We start from the raw sequence: 21,989 nt of genomic DNA, 5'->3' as shown, positions 1-21,989 counted from the left end.
ACGTAGCAATAAGGCAGGAAGGACAGCTCCCATATTTTATTAAAAGTGGCGAACAAAACAGATCGTAAATTACTTTCAAAGATTTAATAAAATACTTTGTACATGAAATGACTGTTATAGTCCGACGCTGCCTTAACTTCTCCACCGATACGCCAAAAGGCCCAAGCCCGCACACACCAGCGATGGCAACATTATCCACCAATCACATTCAAGGAGAGATGCATTCATGAACACCGGAATTCTGAACAGCACAACACAAGCATTTCGTTCCAATACAATTGAACGTGACAATCATTTTATTGAATTTTGTTGCCTTAAAGTGTAGCTATGTTGCATTTTACTGCTTTACAGTGCATTTTGGATTCATGGAAACAATCAGGGACATTCTTTATTGAAAGAAAAATTCACAATTGAACGTTTCTACATGGGAGAATTGATATATTGTTGTGTCAGGATGAAGGGACACTGGACAGAAACATGCTACATTTTATAATCCCCTTGAGACACACAAATGTATGGACAGCATTCAGGAACATAAGAGACTTTGTGCTTTCAGTGCAAAGACAGCTATTTTTTTAACATCATGGATGTTTATTGTACACATAATAGCCCACATAGAAGCATTTTTAGTGCAAAATCGTATTTTTTCTATCCCCTTTCTTTTGGTTTTTGCTTCAAACGGCAGTTCAACATGTAGTTTTTGCATGATTTACAGCACAGTGTCCAACAAGTGGAATCAAAATAAAGGCAAATCTAGGGTAATTGAGGAAAATGTGTATTGTTGTCTATATGTGCAATTAGAAGTTTTGCTCAAGGAAGTAAATTTGAATTTTAAATGACAAAAGTATGGCCATTTGTGGTGGGAAAGTACTGCATAATATTTTATTACTACATTTTACACAAAAATAGTTTTCCACTTTCAGTTCTTGTCATCATTATCCCTGATTTTTCAATATAATGCATTCATCTGTGGCAGTTGTACTGCTATTATTGATGAAAGTATTCCCTTAGTATTCACTTAAATGCGTTGCTTTGGATTCTAAGGTGCTGTGACTGTCTCTTAATGTCACTTTTCAATCATTTTACTGCAACATTTGTATAATTGTAATTGAGTAATTGTACCAGATATTGAAAATGTAACACAAAAAACGCCCTCCTCTTCTTACATCTTGCATGATTCAGCCTTCTTGCTTGAGCCTCCTCAACTTGGTAAACAGTTCATATACTTGTCTTCAAGCTGCTGAGGGGAAGGTGGCGCTATTATGACATCATCAGCGTTATTTCCGCCTTATGGACTCATGAATTTGCCCTTTCCGTGGACCAAAACACAACGTGATCAAAGTGATGGAATGATTCGAGTCACATAGCAAAAGTCTTAGCATGTGCGCTGTGTCGTTGTCCTCGTCTTCAGTTGATGGTGGCTGAACACGCTCAGGTTCTGAAAAGTGAAAGAATAGAATCGGACAGGCCACATGTACAGTACATCCAAAAAAAATGACATGGCATCTGTAAAGCTGTTTACAGTGGAGTTAACTGAGACAGCATAAGTAAAAGTGTCATGGTTTTTAATGTTTGTTCCTTTTTTATGTCTTATTTGTGGGTGGCGTGCTGTTATTTTATATTGCTTCCGTTTTCGCTCTGTTCTGGCTACTTCCTGTTTTACTTTTCTGGTCCCACGCACCTGCTGTCAATTGCTGTCCATTGGAATAATAATAATGATTGGAATAATTCATCACATACATGTATAATATTTCTTAGAATGTGGGATTGGTTTATTTATTTTTTAATAAAAAACACCCCTGTGAAAGATATTAAGATGTGAATTATTTGTTCAACAAATAAAAATTAAATTAAAAAAAATACATTTCCAAAAATTTGAGGCCTGTTGACAAAGAAATCCTGAACATACCTTTTCCTTGTCCGTGCATGTCTAGTGTCCCTGCTAACAGCAGAGAAGTCAACAAAGTCAACAACAAAATAAACATGGCTGAATACATATTGTACAATACTGTGACTTACTGCAGCAGAGTGGCTCAACTTGTCAAAACGAAACTTGAGGTTAGCTCGGGGGGAGTTTTTGTTCTTCATCTCTGAAGGTGGGGAGGGAAAAAAGAGAAAAAAACAGGTGAGGATATCAAGCAGCTGTAAGAAAACACATACAAATGTAAATATGTAAATATTTGACATTTTGCTAATTCCTCAGCGTGTGCTGTTCAAATTACCTGTGGGGCTTCGACAGACGGTGAGCGGACTTGAACTTTGACCCTCTCCTGTAACGGGATGGACGAGCTACACACACATAAAATAAAATATAAATAAAACATGCATTAATGCGTTTAGATCAGGGGTGGGCAAACTACGGCCCGGGGGCCACATCCGGCCCGCCAAGTGTTTGAATACGGCCCGCCCAATCTTTCCAAAGTATTTCATTTAAACTCAACATACAACCTGGCATCATGGCCTGAGCCAACCTTTTGATGGTTTTATCAATTTCGTTTTTTGACATGGTCTGTTGTTTACAAAGTGCTCCTGAAAAAAGGGACACAAGCACATAATAATAATAATAATGATTATTATTATTATTAGATTATTATTAGATTATTATAATTATTATTAGAACTATTATGATTATTATAATTACTATATTAATGATAATTATTATATTAATTATATATAATATTATTGTTATATTTGCATATTTTACATAATAATAATATAATAATTATTATTTTAATTTTATTGTAATTATTATAATATTTTATTATTTTTAAAATATTTAAATATAAATATAAAATAATAAATAATAATAGCAGATTGCATGACAATTTTACAGATACAATAATACCAGGTGGACTGTTACGTGTAAAATATATAGTCTGCCCCCCCACCCCCGTAAATTTTGTCATATCAATGCGGCCCGCGAGTCAAAAAGTTTGCCCACCCCTGGTTTAGATACAAGAGCTAAGAGTTAATGGTGTGTGTCTAACCAGGTGGGTGTCATCAGCAGGGAGGCTGAAGCTGCATGTGCTGGAAGTCGATCTGGAAATTTTACCGCTATCTTTTTTCATGCAAATTCTGAAAAAAAAAGGAAAGGTAGTCACGTTTGATGTATACATGTGAATTCTCATGTAAGCAAGAATGTATGTATAGTCGTAGACAACCACTATGCACCCCCTACTGGTGATTAATGATGACACTTTTCCAGGGAAACAACAATTTGCGGAGTCAATGATAGTTGATATACACACACCTGTCTCGTTGTCCCGCCTCTGGAGAGCTGGGATTGGATGGCAGCTCCGCCTTGACCTCCAATGTCTGCGGGCAACTGTCGAAGCTCCTCTGGTCACCGAGGAAACTAAATCAAGCACATTATACACAGGAAAGCATTGAGTGTTGTCTTTCTGGCTGTTTTATAGGTTATTTAATAATCATTTCAAGGATATATAAGGATATATATATATATAAGGATCTTATGTGACTATGACCCATTTTAATTGCACTAAAATTAATATATCTGCAATATGTCTGCTCCTGCATATGCTCCTGTGCAATACTATGTGTATATTTTGGATATCTTATTCTTAAATTGTCTTTTTTACTCTACTTTTATATACATTTTTTTAACTTGACTACTGCACTGAAAGGAGAAGCTCTCCAATCTCGTTGTACATCTTGAATAATGACAATAAAGGCCATTCCCATTCCATTCCATTCCATTCTGAGATAATGAGGTTACCTTCTATGGCTGTGTTTGTCTGTTTGACTGTCAACACTCAGCAATCGAGGGAATAGACCTGAGCGTCGTTTCACCGGAGATTTCACATAATACTGATAAACACACATAAAGCAATTAACACTTTAATTAAAATCGAATGAGATATATAACAACTCAGCACAAAAAAAAAACATTTATCACCTCAGTGCTACTGTGTGCCAACCCCCCTCCGCTCAGGCTTGTAGGCAGACCCGCTCCGCCCCTTGACATTGTCTCCATGGAGACGCTTCGCCCTCGCATGGCCCTCTGAAACCAAGCAGAAGAAAGTTAAAACAATGGAGACAGGAATCCCTTTTTTTTTTTTTTTTTTATTAGATACCTTGATAGATTCAAGCAGACCTCCATGGGCGTGTCCATTTTCAGCTCGAGCCTCCTCATCGAGACTCGCTGTCAATCCCAGCATTCTCTGGGAGCGTCTCTGCAGCTCATCCTGAAGGGTGTCCAAAAGCGCGGCCCGAGTCCGCTCCTAATAAAACAATTGAAATAATAATGATCTAGAAAGGAGCCGAGTGGAACACCGCAAATGTACAAAAACAGATTTATGTACATGGCTGTTTCCTCAATAATTAAGGATTACCTCCAGTCGGGCAAAGCGAACACTCTTGTAACACGCCAGCTCCGCATTGATGAGTTTAGTTAGAAGAAACTCCCTAAACTCTGGACCCTGAAAATATGACATATTAGCACATTTCTTCGTAGTGACTAAACAATTTAGCATTTTCTCACCTTCTTAAAAACAGATGGATTTGGTAGCATTGGGCCGAATGCTGGTACATCTTCCCGTGCTGTAACAGACACCTGTCAATCAAAGGATCATAGTTATAATCAGTAATATAGCATGAGCTTCAGACAAACATATCAGAAACAGAAAATCCGAAAATGTTTGAAAATAATCAGCAATAAAACAACAATGACAAAGGATCTAAAAAGGAGCCCTGGGGAACACCATAAGTATATGCAAAGGAGCGTGTAAAAGAGTATACTCTGTACTAATCTGTACCTTGTAGCTCGTGTTCTCAGAGCATGGATCCGCCACCTGCACAAGGACAAAGGCGTGAAGGAAGTTGGAAGCGATCATGTCTGGGACAAAGGGCGTGGCCTCCTCCTGGAACACCACAGCTACAATGTCATTCCCTATGTGGCGCTTCCTCTGGAGCTGAAAACAGATGAAAGACAATCAACATTCTTTGTCCAGTTGCGATTCAGATGAGTACTTCATTTCTACTTTGTTACCTGCTGGGTGTCTCCTTCGGTGAAGGGCAACTTGGTGGAGACGTGGAACATGATCTCCTGCTGCCTGTGGACCGTGTAGACGGACTGAGAACCGGTCTGGCCGTGGGACACATCCAGACCTCCCCGAAACCTGAAAATGGGAACATTCAGTGTCTGAAGAGAGCAGATGAACCTGTTACTGACCCTTTAAAGTCCTGCAGCTCCACGGTGTCTCCTAAAAGCTGAAGAAACTCCTGGAACGCCGGTGTTTCCTCGTTGTTTCTGAACAGCTCTTCTTCGGATACCTGACAGACATCCACGAGGTCAAATATCAATACAGAAGAAGTAGCCCACCTATTTGCACAACAAAAACATTCATTCATTTTCTACCGCTTTTTCCTCACAAGGGTCGCGGGGGTGCTGGAGCCTATCCCAGCTGTCTTCAGGCGAGAGGCGGGGTACACCCTGGACTGGTCGACAGCCAATCACAGGGCACATATAGACAAACAACCATTCACACTCACATTCATACCTATGGACAATTTGGAGTCGCTAATTAACCTAGCAGGTTTTTGGAATGTGGGAAGAAACCAGAGTACCCGGAGAAAACCCACGCATGCAAACTCCACACAAAGATGTCCGAGGGTGGAATCGAACACTGATCCTCTTAGCTGTGAGGTCTGCGTGCTAACCACTCGACCGCCGTGCCGCCCAGCAAAAACCAAGACATATTTACTGATTTATTAAATTGAATAGTTTTTATTTTTAATGGTGGGGCTGCATGGCGGTCGAGTGGTTTGCGCGCAGACCTCACAGCTAGGAGACCGGGGTTCAATTCCACCCTCGACCATCTACTGTGTGGAGTTTGTACTGTATGTTCTCCCCGTGCATGCGTCAGTTTTCTTCGGGTACTCCGGTTTCCTCCCACATTCCAAAAACATGCTAGGTTAATTAGCGACTCCAAATTGTCCATAGGTATGAATGTGAGTGTGAATGGTTGTTTGTCTATATGTGCCCTGTGATTGGCTGGCCACCAGTCCAGGGTGTACCCCGCCTCTCGCCCGAAGACAGCTGGGATAGGCTCCAGCACCCCACGCGACCCTCGTGAGGAAAAGCGGTAGGTCCTACCGGTAGGAAGCGGTAGGACCTAGTGGTTTGCACACAGGCTACACACCTAGGAGACCCGAGTTCAATTCCACCATTGGCTATCTCTGTGTGGAGTTTGCATGCGTGGGTTTTCCTCCCCATGTGTAATGTCTTAAACCGAATTGTAAATGTGTTTAATAACCGTGTGAGCCAAAAATCTTATATATATATATATATATCTTAATATTTTATATATATATCAATCTGTCTATCCATAACATATGAAGTATTGCACGAGTTACCTGTCCAAAGCATTGAAAAATGACTCCAAACTTGAACGTGCTGTTCACCTCATGCTCGTCGTAATTGACAATCAGCTGGGATGCCTTGAGACGGACATGAACAACAAAAAAAAAATTGTCTTGTCAATCAGTTTGTCCTGTCAATCCTGTTAAAAGTGTTTGAGCAAACCTTCGGGTAGAGGACAGGAGTGAAACGTAGACCTGCTGCATCGTCACACAGCAGCTGCAAGAAGAAGGACACACATGAAGACGCATATTTGACCACCAAAAGGAGGCATCAGAAGATGGACGTTCTATATGTGTGTGTGTGTGTGTGTTTGTGTACCTTAGCCAGCTCTTGGACACTGGGGATATCTGGCAAATCAGTCACTGACAGGTGCTGATAGATTGTCTTCACTCGAGACCTGATGGAGCAGAAAAGCACACTCGCTAATAACCATCACTAAGACACACTTGTCAATCAAGGCTTTCAATGTATGGAACAATGTATGTACCGGATGATGACGTGAAGGTGCTCCTGCTGATTGTCTTCTTCATGTCTTACGGACAGGAGAAGGTTTCCCACACTGCTGGACGAGCAAGAGAAGTTTAAATGTTCCTGTAAGAGACAGTGATGATATTTTAATCAATCATGTTATGAAATACTTTCTCGTACTCTAGTTGGTTTTAATTTGTAGTGTTCATTCATTCATTTTCTACCGCTTTTTCCTCACGAGGGTCGCGGGGGGTGCTGGAGCCTATCCCAGCTGTCTTCGGGCGAGAGGCGGGGTACACCCTGGACTGGTAGCCAGCCAATCACAGGGCACATATAGACAAACAACCATTCACACTCACATTCATACCTATGGACAATTTGGAGTCGCCAATTAACCTAGCATGTTTTTTGGAATGTGGGAGGAAACCGGAGTAAAACCCACGCATGCACGGGGAGAACATGCAAACTCCACACAGAGCTGGCCGAGGGTGGGAATTGAACCCTGGTCTCCTAGCTGTGAGGTCTGCGCGCTAACCACTAGACCGCCGTGCCACCCAATTTTGTAGTGTTGTGAAATGAAATTGCAGAGCGTTTGGCAGCATATAAGACGACTGGTTTTGAACCAGGACTGACTGAGCAGTAGTCAATATTTCGACAAATCACTGAATAATTTTCTGGAAAATTTGCTAATATTTTCATCTTTTACTTTTTCCATCTTTCGGTCTCAGTCTCAGGGTGTCAAACGTCATAAATTAAGTGAGCCCTGAAAGAAGTTTGTGATGCCTCAAAATGCTCGGTTTCAGAAGGCGTGGTTAAACTGCCCCTTTGTGATGTCACAGAGGAGAGGACTTCCTTATATGGTTCATTGTTACGAAGCACTTTGAGCGTATGACCAATCACAGTGGAGTAGACATGCCCGGAGGCGGGCTTTGGGTGGAATAAATTAAAACAGGCCAATTTTGCAGGAAGCACAACTCAAAGGAAATACAGCTGGAATAGGTGCAGATACTGGAAGATCTAAAATGTTTTCTGTGTGGGTTATTGTGTGTAGCTGCTCTATATGACTCAGTCATTCCCGTTCCCTCGCAAAACAAACTGTACCTGTAGATTTGACCTTACCAAATATTACGATTATTAACAAAACGGCAGCTGAGAAGTACAAAATGTGCCTCCAAAAAGCGTAAAAGCGTCATTATTTCCCATTTAATGAAATCACAGATCCCTTTAGTTCTCGCGGGTCGGGTTGCAAACATCCACAAAATCTGATTCTGCACGTTAAATTCCGTAATCTCACCTTGCCCAAGAAGTACTTCCTGTACGCCCGTGCGGCCTCGTTGGTCTCTTCCAAGCGATACCCACAGCCTGCATCCCGAGCTTCTGCTCCTCGCTCCTCCTCCTCCTCTTTGGAGGTGGGAGGAGGCGCGGGCGGGGGAGGTTGCTCTGGGTTCTCGATCCAGTATCCTCCAAATTGGGGAAGGATGACCTGAGGGTAGGGGCCTCCCTTCTCTAACACCTGCATCCACAAAAAAAACAGTGGATCATCTCTTCAATGAAAGCAAGATTATTTTTTTAAATGATATTCATAAGAAAAAGCCTCACCTCCTCGATACTCGGATAGGGAATGTAGTCGTCCTGTTTGAGGATAGAGAGACAGCCGTCACACAAATAACGTTTCCACTCTGACGCCTTAAACGCCAAGTCAAACAATGAGATGAAAAACGTGACGGCACAGTTTGTCTCACGGCTGTTGTAATAAAAACACACAAGAACTCAAAAAAACCAGTCCAGCCTGAACATAACATGTGAGTAAATTAAAGTGGATGGTGGGCATGAGGAACGGACAGACTGACTGACTGACGTGCCTTCTGCCTCGGAGGGACGGCCTTCATCTCTGCAGCTTCTGGAACCTGCTGCATCACACATGACAGCTTTAGTCAAACCTCACAAAAGCGGGGCCTCTGGCGAGGTGCCGTCACCTTGGCGGCGGGAGTTGTTGTTGTCGCTTTTCTGATCTGCGCGTGTAAGCCGCGCTAGCAGTGGAGCTAATGAGGGTTTAAAAATAAAAACTGACACAGTTTGTTTGTCTCCAGAGAGTGAGGAGGTTGTGTTTGGCCTTTACAACGGCTCATTAGACTCCGGCGTGGATCTGGTTATATAATAGAAATGGAAGACATATCGATCCACTCCAAAGTGTATGTGAATGCTCGGAGTGCTGTCAATGAGCTAAAATATAAAGAATGTATATATTTATACATTATTATATTTATACTAAGAGATAGGGTGAGGAGCTCAGTCATCCGGGAGGCTTCTCCTTCACATCGAGAGGAGTCAGTTGAGGTGGCTTGGCCATCTAGATGCCTCCCGGACGCCTCCCTGGTGAGGTGTTCTGGGCATGCCCAGCTGGGAAAAATCCCCCGGGGCAGACCTAGGACACGCTGGAGGGATTATGTCTCACAGCCGGGCCTGAGAACACCTCGGTGTCCTCCCGGTGGAGCTGGAGGAGGTGGCCGGGGATCGAGAAGTCTGGGCTTCCCTATTAAGACTGCTGCCCCCGCGACCCGGACCCGGATAAGCGGAGGAAAATGGATGGATATATATTTATTGACTTTAATAACACAGCATCATGGTGCAGTTGTCCCTTGCTAGTGTGAGAATATGCCCTCTGGTGGCTTATGAGTTACATCAGCGCAATCTGATTGGACAGTTTTTGGACATTTTTTGAGACAAATAAAACAGATATTTACCATATAGTCAAAAAAAAGGTTCACATGTATGATAAAAAGTTGTAAAATCGTCAATAATAGCTCACGTTACTCTGCTAAATTGCTATCATTAACAAACATAACTGGTGCACATGCGTGTGTTATGTCGTCATACATAAAGCAGGCACAGGCGACATATGATGCTAGCAGTACGTTTGAACGTTGGAGCCCTGGAGGCAGCTGGAGGAACCCCCCTGCATGCAGTAAGGTAATACCATGTCAGCCTTGCAACATTTGAGGTTTGAGCTTATCTCTGATCCTCTTGCAGGAGGAAAGATAATAATACATATAAATTTCATTTTTTATAATCTGAGTAACCATTGTTAGCTATTGCACATATGGGACGGTAGTATAATAATAATAATAATAATAATACACAAACATAACAATAAAAATAAACCAGCATACATTTTATTTCCTAAACGGATAATTTTATGAATATGTTATTTTATGGAAAGAAGTTTGTGATGGCTCAAAATGCGTGGTGTCAGAAGGCGTGGTTAAGATGCCCCTTTGTGATGTCACAGAGGAGAGGATTTCCTTATATGGTTCATTGTTACAAAGCACTTTGGGCGTGTGACCAATCACAGTGGAGTGGGCATGCCCGGAGGCGGGCTGTGGGTGGAATAAATTAAAACAGGCCAATTTTGCAGGAAGCACAACTCAAAGGAAATACAGCTGGAATAGGTGCAGATACTGGAAGATCTAAAACGTTTTCTGTGTGGGTTATTGTGTGTAGCTGCTCTATATGACTCAAACCAAATTGAGTCATTCCCGTTCGTTCGCAAAACAAACAAGATTTGACCCTATCAAATATTACGATTATTAACAAAATGGCAGCTGAGAAGTACAAAATGTGCCTCCAAGAGGTTTACAAAAGCCGATATCTTGGTAAAGCGTCATTATTTCCCATTTAATGAAATCAAAGATCTTTTTAGCTCTCGCGGGTCGGGTTGCAAACATCCACAAAATCTGATGCTGCACGTTAAACTCCGCAATCTTTTGATTGATAAGTTTATTGTTAATTCATTGACTGAATTTTTTGGTTTGGGTTTTGGCGCTTCTACAGGATTTCCATTTAATTATTCCTTCACTGCTGTGATAAAAAAAAAAAAATCCTTACCTCCATCTTGTCCATCATGTCAAAGAAATGGGTGGACTGTTAAGAGAGATCAGCGTCAGCTTTGAAATGTTCTCTTGTGATTATCCGCTATTGTTCTATTTCGGTGTCACATGGTCAACATGTCAACATGTCACCACGGCAACTGAGTACACAAATGACTGAAAGACAGATGGCTCTGAAACTGTTTAACTGTGGGTAATGTATAGCATACATTTATAATAGGGGAGTCATAATGTTGGCTTACCTTGGTGGTGGGGGGTGCGGTGCGGGGCGGCGAGGGGGGACAGTCGGCTTCGGGACCATTGGAGGCAGCCAGGAGCTCCTGTTTGCTGGAAGGACAAAAACACGGTCCTAAACTGCTTCTTTTTCATCAAGTGCTGCTGTTTTTTTGTATAATACAGTATAATACATAATATAATACATAATACAATATTGCATTCAGTGTTCCAAAAAATGTCATTTAGAATGTGAAATAAGTCATTTTGTCCACTTGCAAGATGGTCAAACATGGTAAGGACCACCGAAAGTCAACTTTACTATGGGGAATGTTTTCCCCACAGCGTGTGTGTGTGTTGTGTGTATATGCCCTGATTTATCCAAGCATTGCACATCATCATCATTATACTTGTCACAGCGGCACGATGAGTGTGTCTCTAAAGATAGAGCTTCAATCTGCCCAGAGCCTCCTGAGATGCAACTGTGGATGACTTCATGTTACACACACACACACACACACACAGAGAGAGCGAGAGAGAGAGCATAGCAGGGTGCAAGGAGCACACCCTAGCATTTTTCTTGCCAAAATGTCTTTCCCAAAGAAAGATGTCTCGGAAAGGAAGGTGTCAAGAAAACACAAACATAGAAAGCTAACAACACACACACACACACACAATGTAATCAATTCCTCCAGCCAGCCAGAAGGAAACATCCATCTCCTCAGGCTGTGGCAGGTTGGACTGCTTATAATTGCATCGGCTACGGTTCTCCAGATTAAATCATTCATTCATTCATTCATTCATTTTCTAACGCTTGTCCTCATGAGGGTCGCGGGGGTATGCTGGAGCCTATCCCAGCTGTCTTCGAGCAAGAAGCAGGATACACCCTGGACTGGTTGCCAGCCAATCACAGGGCCCATATAGACAAACAACCATTCACACTCACATTCATACCTATGGATAATTTAGAGTCGCTAATTAACCTAGCATGTTTTTGGAATGTGGGAGGAAACCGGAGTACCTGAAGAGAACCCACGCATACACGGGGAGAACATGCAAACTCCACACAGAGATGGCAGAGGGTGGAATTGAACTCGGGTCTCCTAGCTGTGAGGCATGCGCGCTAACCACTTGGTCACCGTGCAGCCCCTAATAGTAACAGTGCTCCCTGCGGTGTTGATAATGTGACATTTCCAGGAAAAGATAAAAGCAGGTCAGCAGACCTTGAATGAGTTCAGGCAAAGGACACAATGAAAATCATGTAGGATTTTTTTTTTAAGCCTTAAAGACCATAAGCAAGAGAGCAACATGATCCAGATGATAAACGACAAACAAAATATCAAAGAAATGTGCTGATGTGTTTCAAACGTATTTTTGTCTTGTTGGCAAAAACAACCAGACAGAAACATATTTTGGTTTTTTTTTGTGACAATGCTGACAAAAAAAAAAAAAGCATGAGGAACGATGAACAAACAAAAAGGTCACAGAGATGAGAAGCTGGCGACACGAGGCCTGCTGAGGGAGAAAAGGTCAGGGTGAGGGGCTTTATGTAAGAGAAAGGACAGGTTGCTATTTTTTCTAAAATGGTCATTTGGACAGTTAGGAAGAAGGCTAAAATGAGGTCACTTCATTAGGAACAATGTATTAATGAGATACAATACAAATTCTGCCTTCACAAACATGTTTATTATTATTGCAGTGGTGTGGAACTGCAAACTGTCAAACTGTTTAAATAACAAAATAAAACCACTAATGCACTTCTACACCACTGCAAACTACAATTAAAAATACAAAAATCAGTTTTTATTTGAAGTCCACGCTCATTATCTCCACAGACAGCTGTGTGTCACAGCTGATCTGCCTGTCTGACTAAGTTGTGTTAACACGATGTCCCCGTAAGGCCATTCCTAACATGGAACACAAGCTCCAAAGCCTTGGGACAGTCTTGGATGACGTGGCATACTTGGTGGCAACCAGCAGAGGCGCTGTTGAGTCAGGCTCAAGTGGAACCATAAGAAAAAAAGCATATCCCAAATGCCTGATGATGACAATCGATTGAAAAGAGACCACAAAATGGTACAACAACAAGTTAGAAGATCCTGAAAATGTTTGAAGAAAGACTATTTCAAGTCCAGATGTGAGCATCAGCGACCGCATGACGCATGACAAGCAGAACCAAGGGATGAACCTTGCGTGATATCGCTTATTTCTTTAAGGTTGATGTCCACAAATGCCTGATGTCTGTCTGATGACATATTGTTTAACCAATCAGCAAAGAACACTGAACAGTGTCCAGACTTTATACCGCATCTGGACGTGACCACACTGGCAAGAGAATAGTATGAGTAACAAAATTTGCCAACCAGAAGCATCGTTAAGGAAATATGTGGCCAAGAACATGCCGGAGATGGTAGACTGCAGCCATGCAAGATGTTCATTTTCATTAAATAGAAAAGAAACTGCTTCCTGACATACCATAGCTAATGGTAAAAAGATAATATGTTTTTCCCACTTTTCTGACCTATAAATGTAGTTAGAATGTTGTATTCTCGTGTTGAACCATGCCAACGTTTCAGATAATGAAGTTTTTGTATTTGGAAGTGAGCCCTGAAAGAAGTTTGGGATGTCTCAAAACGCTCGGTTTCAGAAGCTGTAGTTGAACTGCGCCATTGTGATGTCACAGAGGAGTGGACTTCCTTATATGGGCGTGGCTATAAGCCAGATAAGCTCCGTGCTCTCACCCAAGCTCTGCTTCTCTGTTTAGGTGGCTAGCAATGCCTCGAAAAGGAACGCCACATTTGTTGGTGACCATTTAGGCTCCATGGTGGACATGAAATGTAAACTAAAAAGATTTTTTTTAAAGGGGACCTAATATGCTTTTCCCACTTTTCTGACCTATAAATGTAGTTAGAATGTTGTATTCTCGTGTTGAACCATGCCAACGTTTCAGATAATGAAGTTTGGGATGGCTCAAAACACTCGGTTTCAGAAGCTGTAGTAGAACTGCGCCATTGTGATGTCACAGAGGAGTGGACTTCCTTATATGGGCGTGGCTATAAGCCAGATAAGCTCCGTGCTCTCACCCAAGCTCTGCTTCTCTGTTTACGTGGCTAGCAATGCCTCGAAAAGGAACGCCACATTTGTTGGTGACCATTTAGGCTCCAGAGAGGCAGGCAATTATAAAAAAAATGATATTGAAATACATTTTTCCTTTTGATCCCAGGAGAATATGATAAATCATGAGCTGTCTAGTGTATATTGAAAATCTGAAATCTAAGCTAGGTCTAAGCTCAAAGCAAGGTCCAGACTAAGAAGATATTTTAGGTCGACTTTTTTGGCTAAAATGCCATTTTAGTTGTGATTTTTAATTTTCATATTTTTTAAGAATTATTTTATTTTTAAGAACTGATGTCTTTTATTTCATGTTAATATTTTTTGGATGCTTTTTCTTCATCAAATATGCATATCATCGCACGCGCACACACACATGCACACATACTTATGTCACTTTTGGAACACCGCCATTTACACACTCGCACGAGCGCACGCACACGCACACACAAACACACACACATATATAAATCTGCCCCACCTGCAAGGGCATTCATCCTCTGCAGACATGCTGTCTGTTCTTTGGTGGTTATTTTTAGGGATGGTTATTGCTTTCATTGGGTGGTAAATTATTTATTTGAGTAAATACCCCCATGAAGAAGAAAACAACAAATAACAACATACTAGACAGCAGCAGCAGCAGCAGGGGAAAAAAACACTCTGCTTGTTTCTGTTTCTAGACAAACAGGCGGTCTACTCTTTATAGCGGCAGTACACACACACACACACACACAGAGACAGTCAAACGGGGTGACGGGAGCACAGCCTTGTGTTTTTCTTGTCAAAAATGCCCCCCCACAATAAAAGCGATATTGGGTTGTGCCGCACAAAGAAAGCAATACAATAACACATAACTTTTACCTGACACTGCAATGTTTTGCTGTGGCTGGATAAGAATTTGCCATTTGCATTTGTGACTAACTCACTCCTTTAAAGACTAACTCATCACTCACGCAGGCGACATCAAAAACGTGCATGTTTCTTGTTAATGTTGAACAAGGATAACCATTTCTGTCCCGAAATAACACACACAGATGGGATATGATAAGACTAATGGCAGACTCACCAGTGATCATGCAGCATTGTTCTGTTGCCGTCGGTAACTGAGCATCCCACTCTGATGAGACGCAGCGACTCTCTCCCACCCTCACCACCCATTTGCTCTCTTTCTCTCTCCATTGCTTACTCTAAGTGACTGTTTACATTTTATATAAAACAATATCACCGATGTTTCTATTGTATTGACAAAAAAAATAAAAATGTGTTTTTTATGTTATCACACCAAAATCATGAAGATCGTGTATATGTAAAGGTGACCAAATAGCTGTGTAATTTTTTTTGTTACTTTCATCTCTTCCCTGCAGCATTTTTCCACACTTTCTAATTTTATCTCATTAGAGCACCACTGTGCTGCAGTACCAAATTTAACCACAAAGGGCGCTAGATCTCTAACGATCATGCAAGGAAAAGAAAAGCATGCACTTAATAACAACCATAGTAACAAATAGTAACTCAATGAATCCATATATATTTTAGAAAGCGTGCAGACCTCACAGCTAGGAGACCGTGGTTCAATTCCACCCTCGTTTGCATGTTCTCCCCGTGCATGTGTGGGTTTTCTCCGGGTACTCCGGTTTCCTCCCACATTCCAAAAACATGCTAGGTTAATTGGTGACTCCAAATTGTCCATATGTATGAATGTGAGTGTGAATGGTTGTTTGTCTATATGTGCCCTGTGATTGGTTGGTGTACCCCGCCTCTCACCCAAAGACAGCTGGGATAGGGTCCGGCATGCCCCCTGTGACCCTCGTGAGGATGGTTATTTTACTGATGTTGTTCTGGTCTGGTTCGGATGACGGTTGCCTAAAGATGTTGACTACCTCCTCTACATCCTTACTGCATCCAGGTACTATAGATGTTACAATATGATCTTTATACACCCCTCCACCCCATCCTTTCTCCAACACACCCAATATAAGCCTTAAAATTGCCTATGCCGTCTTGTCAAATCATCTTCCTGCTGGAAAATATTGAGCGCCCTCAGCTTCATTTATTACAACCACAAAAAAATGAATTCTTTATAGTTCTGAAAAAAAAAGAAATCTGCAAATATGTGAAGGAGCGAATGCCAAACAGCGAATAGGCAAGGATCTAGTGCTATTTTTTCATTTAGGACAAAAAAAAAAACACTTTTCTCACTCAAACTTACATAATGATATGTTACATTTGTAATAACCATAAAATATTATTTTTATGTTACATAACATGGAGGTTGCGTCACTCACCGAGCTCTCAGGGCACTGACGGAAGACTTGTCAATCCTGCGGGGAGAAAAAGACATGTAGTTAAGGTAAAATGTACTCACACACTCAATGATGCAGGGATGGAAGTGCATTAAGACAAGTTGGAGGTGTGAAGGACGTATTAACATCCGCATACTCGATTAACCTTAGCAGCCAGAGTGGAGGAGAGGTGCGACTGCGGAGGTGTAAAGCAATAAAAGCACTATTTGTTAAAGTGCTGCGCACCCCCTTCCCCTCCTCTCCCTATTAAATCACAGACAGAATTGGAGGCTAAAAATGGCAATACGACAACACAAACAGGAAACAAACCTGTAGATAAATGTTATTGTTAATAACACTTCTTAATAATACTTCTGGACATTGATTAAAGTTGACTTTACCATTTGTCTGATAAAATTGTTATATTGTTTCTAATTGGGCTGCATGGTGACCTAGTGGTTTGCACACAGGCCACACACCTAGGAGACCTTAGTTCAATTCCACCATTGGCCATGTCTGTGTGGAGTTTGCATGTTCTCCCGGTGCATGCCCCGGTTTCCTCCCACATTCCAAAAACATGCTAGGTTAATTGGCGACTCCAAATTGTCCATAGGTATGAATGTGAGTGTGAATGGTTGTTTGTCTATATGTGCCCTGTGATTGGCTGGCCACCAGTCCAGGGTGTACCCCGCCTCTAGACAGCTGGGATAGGCTTCAGCACCCCCGCGACCCTCGTGAGGAAAAGCGGTAGAAAATGAATGAATGAATGAATGTTTCTAATTGGGCTGCATGGTGACCTAGTGGTTTGCACACAGGCCACACACCTAGGAGACCCGAGTTCAATTCCACCATTGGCCATGTCTGTGTGGAGTTTGCATGTTCTCCCCGTGCATGCGTGGGTTTTCTCCGGGTACTCCGGTTTCCTCCCACATTCCAAAAACATGCTAGGTTAATTAGCGACTCCAAATTGTCCATAGGTATGAATGTGAGTGTGAATGGTTGTTTGTCTATATGTGTCCTGTGATTGGCTGGTGATCAGTCAAGGGTGTACCCCGCCTCTCGCCTGAAGACAGCTGGGATAGGCGATAGAAAATGAATGAATGTTGCTAGCTAGCTTATACTGTACTTTCGTAAGTCGCATTTCTGGTTCTATGGTTATCATTAGGGATGTCCGATTTTGGCTTTTTTAACGAAAACCAATATGGTGATATTGTCCAACTATCAATTTCCGATACTGATATCAGCTGATAGCAATACATGACACATATGTGTTGTGAACAGCATTTTTTAATTATCGGTTTTCATACCGATATCTGATACCGATATCGCATTTTCATGCTGATAATTATCGGCACCAATAATTATCGGACATCCCTAATTATCATCACGTCTTTCTAGTACATTGGAACCTCCAAAGTTCACTATCGGTTTCTCCCATGGGAAATAGTGTACATCTGTTCCAGGGTCAAACTGTGTCCTTTATTATCTGTGCAGGCAATGTTGAAACTTTGTTAAAACTGCCATACAAGTGTAGAAAGTAAAAGGTGCAACGCACAGTAATGAATACTAAATATGGACTATTTGTTAGCAATCCAATCTGGTCTAATGTTTAACCCCAATTCTTACAATTACAACCTGTTTATGTCAGCATCTGCTTGGTTATTGTTACATGAATTGTTTATTCCTAGTTCTATGGCTATCATCACACTTTACCTCCACCACAACCCTGTAAATAAAAACTGAGAGAAGGTTTTGATTTGTTTGTTTGTCTTGTGTGGCATATTTTTCCACGAAATTACGGTTGAAGTATAAAAATTCTACCACGTTCGGCTGCATCCGACTTTGTAATGTTTCCCAGTGTTGGATATTTAACTCAGCTGTAAACATTAACACTTTAGTTTGACATTGACACGCGGATGAGATGCAGTTTGGTTTATTTAGCTACACAAGAAGTTGCAGCACATTGTAACCTTAGTGTGATACAATCAGAACCATTTGCACACTTTGTGTACCGGATCTCATTACACGGTGCAGGTGTGCCTCAGGGTACATTATCGCAATCAAACAACCAGTGGAGCCAATAGCGGGGTGTGGGTAGACTGCACATGGACTACTTCATCTGTTTCCCTGAAGCTGCTCTTGCATTATTCAATAACGCAACTCTATTAGCTCTGCACCGATGTGGACGACGAAGGAATGAAGCTACAGTGAGAGGGAACAGGGAGAAATTATGTATAGGGAGAGAACATATGGTATGGAAGAGATAAGGTAAAAAATATATAGAAGGAAACAGGGAGGTGTAGAAGGCGAAGAGGGCTGGTGAGAAGGCTTGTGTAACAGTTTCTACATTGTTCTCTCTGAGATGTCGTCAAGTGACAGTGACAGACAGCTGCTAATGTGATCCATTTTTTTCTGAACTAAAACAGTACATTTAAATACAAATCTAGATTTATTTTGAAACCTTTAGTACAAGGTGGAGCACAGGCAGCGGAAAAGAATAACACAATGTATACTATAGTAACATTCTTAGTTACCATTTAAACAACATACAGCAGGACTTTGTATTAGTGCTCCATATCCCTCGAACACTACATGTTGCTTATTAACTACAGCAGCTTTTTTTTTCTTTTTTTTTCCCCACCCTTGAGCATCACTTCTCATCGATTTGGTAAAACACCAATTATTTCCCCCCAGCTGTAAATTACACCTTTGTTCCATTTATTGCTGAAAAGACAAAATCACCCACGAAGCAGCTGCAACGACTATTAGCAACAAAAACATTTCCGCCTCCGTTAATTGTTTGCTAACTTGTTGCTGGAGGTGACAAAGATATCATTAGTGATTAGTTTAGCTTTCACGCTGCTTGGAAAGGCTGGCATTTTTCCACCTATTTTTTCCATGTCTGTGTTCTTTATAAACCCCACCAAATCCGAATAGGGGGACGGTAATTTTCTGCCTGCATGAAGTCCTTTTTACACTGCCTATAAAAGCTGACATTTTTCCACTTTTTTTTTTCCCCAACATTGCAATTTCCCAGCTTCGGGGGTTGTATCAGAGCCGACAGAGACAGGACATCACCTGTGTGGAAAGGTATTCTGCAACACTGGAACAGACCCCTGTCACTTAAGGTGTTTTTTTCTACATTACACCTCTAATATGAGCTTTGGGTAGTGACTGAACGGACAAGATGGCGGGTACAAGCCTCTCTTTATGGTTGCTGGGCTCTCCTTTGTAGAGAAGGTGAAAAGCACAGGAAAGATCCGGGAAAGACTGCACATTGAGAGTACCCAGATGAGGTGGCTCGGGCATCTGGTCATGATGCCTCCTGGTCATCCCCCTTCAGGGCCTATTCGACCAGTAGGCGGCCTCGGGGAAGATCCGGGACACATTGGAGAGACTATGTCTCTCAACTGTGCTGAACACCGGGAAGAGCTGGACGAAGTAGCTGGGAAGTTTGGGCTTCCTTGCTTTGGCTGCTGCCCACGTGACCCAACCTCGGATAAACAGTAGAAGATGGATGGATGGGTGGATGGATGGACGGATGGTGGGCCGCAGGACACTAGTTTGAGGCCCCCGCCTTGATATGAAAGTTTAATGTTAGTGCGGCCCGCACAAGTTTGATATGGATGCTGTATGGTATCATGTACCCAGAAAAAATTATTACGTTTGATTAATGTTCATGTTAAAGGTTAAATAACTGTTAATAGTTATCCTCCCTATCCGTGTGGAAGTGGTAAGTTTTTGGCTGTTTAAGTTTAAAGGAAATAACTTGAAGGCTACCGTTTAGGTCGCTAGCGCTCTAGTTTGCGAGTTAGCATGTGTCTCAAGACCCTGCAGTTGCGCAATATGTTGTAAATAAAAAGAGTATAAATGTGAGTATAGTTGTGTTTTGTCATGTCTACAGGGCTCTAATAATGCTTTGTTCATTTTAATCTGAAAAAAAAAATTGTCTACCCACCAACTATATGTGGTTTCTTAAGTTTTTATTATTTGCCGTTTTATTATTATTATTATTATTATATTTATTTATTTATTACTGATTGATTGATTTTCTTTATTCTTGATTTGTTTATTTATTTTCATCTTATTTTGTGCAGAAAAATACAAATTAAGAACAGTGGAATGTTTTATCAGAGCTTTTATTGTAGAAAATCGGAACCAAACCACTAAAAAAGTTTGTATATTATTCGGTTTTTAATAAATGCTTTTTTTTTTTTTTGGAAAACCTGATGCGGCCCAGCCTTGCCCAGACCCTAGCTCCAGTGGCCCCTAGGTAAATTGAGTTCAAGACCCCTGCATTACACAGTGCAGCAATTAACTTCTTTCTATTTGTGTGACAGTTTCTATCACCCCTACATTATGCCTTTGACTTTAAAGTTAATATTTTAGGGGGATTTCAGTACAGTTATAACGGTTTTATGATGGCAAAAATGTACATATTGTAAAAAAAAAATGGCATCTATGTATCTATCAATCTATGATGCCGGATGTCCATTGTTTACTATGGGTACAATGATTCAACTACTAGATTCAATTATTTCACAAAACAACCCGGGACACATTTTGGGTCCTGACTAACTTTAGTTCAGAGAAAATGGTCATATAAAACACCGGAGTCACTGTTATGGGGCTGCATGTGTGGCGTACCCATCCCAAAAGCAGATGTTACTGTGATGGTGCTGTGATGTCATTGCGACACAACTGGAAAGGAACTCAAAGACCCTGACAAGAGGAGTGTGTGTGTGTGTGTGTGTGTGTGTGTGAGGCAGTGAAGTGAGCATCCCCGCTGTCAACAAAAGGCCAAAAACGCTCAACTCACCACCCAAAGCCACCGAACGACACACTCCTCTTCCTCCTCAGCATCGTCTCTCTTTGTCCTCTTCTTTATTGTGTCTGGGTGCTCCCTCTCTCTCCTCTCCTCTCCTCTCCTCCTATCTCCTCATCCCGCCGGCTATAAATACCGTGAGAGACGGCGTCCTTCACACGCTTTCGGCACCTCCTTTCCCCCCCACCTCCCTCCCGCAGAGTCTCCTCCCTCTCTGTTAATGTTTCTTTCTTTCACTTCAATTCACTGCACGCAGCCTAGGAAGGGGGTGATGGGAAGGGAGGAGGGATGGTGAGATGGAGGGAGGTAGAGAGGTAGAGACACACAAAGAGACAAGTGGAAGCATTTCCTCTCTCTCTCTCTCTCTCTCTCTCTCTTTCCCGACCCGCCCTGACGAAGCAGAAACAGCAGCAAAGATGAAAGAAAACTTTTCATGGGATAAAATCCAGACAAATGCACAAGTGACTTTTATGTAACAATGGCGTCCCTGCAAACCTTTCCGTGAGATTAACGCAGACAGTATTTTTTTTGCTCATTATGCAGAATGCAGATGTATACGCTAAAAGGCACCTGTAGTAAATATTTCTATGATATAATTAATGTAAAATTTGTTGGAGTTCTCTTCAATAGAGCAAGGTGTTTCAACATGTTCTCCTCCACATCAGTAGGGGGCGGTAGTCTGTAATAATGGTTAGGTGTTCCGTATTTAGTTTAAGGAAATGTAAATTAAACAAAGAAAAACGTTTAACCCCTAATCCCCTCCCCCCACTTTACAGTGAAATTATTCAGATTGGAAAAAATTCCAGTATCCGAATATATTT

General features: G+C 41.6%; 1 protein-coding gene across 7 annotated transcripts; it reads right to left on the bottom strand.

The window, feature by feature from the left end:
* Positions 1 to 278: 278 nt before the first annotated feature.
* LOC131138137 (rap1 GTPase-activating protein 2-like) lies at positions 279 to 21,395 on the bottom strand. Of its 7 annotated transcripts, none has more exons than XM_058086797.2 (25): positions 21,163 to 21,395; positions 16,347 to 16,382; positions 10,980 to 11,064; positions 10,736 to 10,771; positions 8,713 to 8,760; positions 8,450 to 8,482; positions 8,145 to 8,363; positions 6,870 to 6,973; positions 6,701 to 6,779; positions 6,545 to 6,598; positions 6,376 to 6,459; positions 5,192 to 5,292; positions 5,009 to 5,138; positions 4,776 to 4,931; positions 4,502 to 4,573; positions 4,353 to 4,439; positions 4,095 to 4,241; positions 3,917 to 4,021; positions 3,737 to 3,828; positions 3,251 to 3,355; positions 2,988 to 3,075; positions 2,223 to 2,289; positions 2,020 to 2,090; positions 1,910 to 1,939; positions 279 to 1,438 (listed from the first exon to the last, which is right to left on the bottom strand). In XM_058086797.2, the coding sequence occupies exons 1-24, from the start codon at positions 21,204 to 21,206 to the stop codon at positions 1,931 to 1,933; spliced, it is 2,052 nt and encodes a 683-aa protein (XP_057942780.2). In that variant the 5' UTR covers positions 21,207 to 21,395; the 3' UTR covers positions 279 to 1,438; positions 1,910 to 1,930. The 7 variants fall into 7 exon arrangements, with proteins under 7 accessions (XP_057942780.2, XP_057942778.2, XP_057942779.2 ...); XM_058086795.2 differs by having other exon boundaries at positions 1,910 to 1,942; positions 21,163 to 21,393; XM_058086796.2 differs by having other exon boundaries at positions 1,910 to 1,942; positions 8,713 to 8,757; positions 21,163 to 21,393.
* Between the last annotated feature and the right edge of the window lie 594 nt (positions 21,396 to 21,989).

This window comes from Doryrhamphus excisus, linkage group LG21 (assembly GCF_037039965.1).
Source record: "Doryrhamphus excisus strain RoL-2023G ecotype Guam linkage group LG21, RoL_Dexc_Guam_v1.1, whole genome shotgun sequence".
In the NCBI taxonomy this organism is placed as follows: domain Eukaryota; kingdom Metazoa; phylum Chordata; class Actinopteri; order Syngnathiformes; family Syngnathidae; genus Doryrhamphus; species Doryrhamphus excisus.
This window is presented reverse-complemented; position numbering and strand designations above follow the sequence as displayed.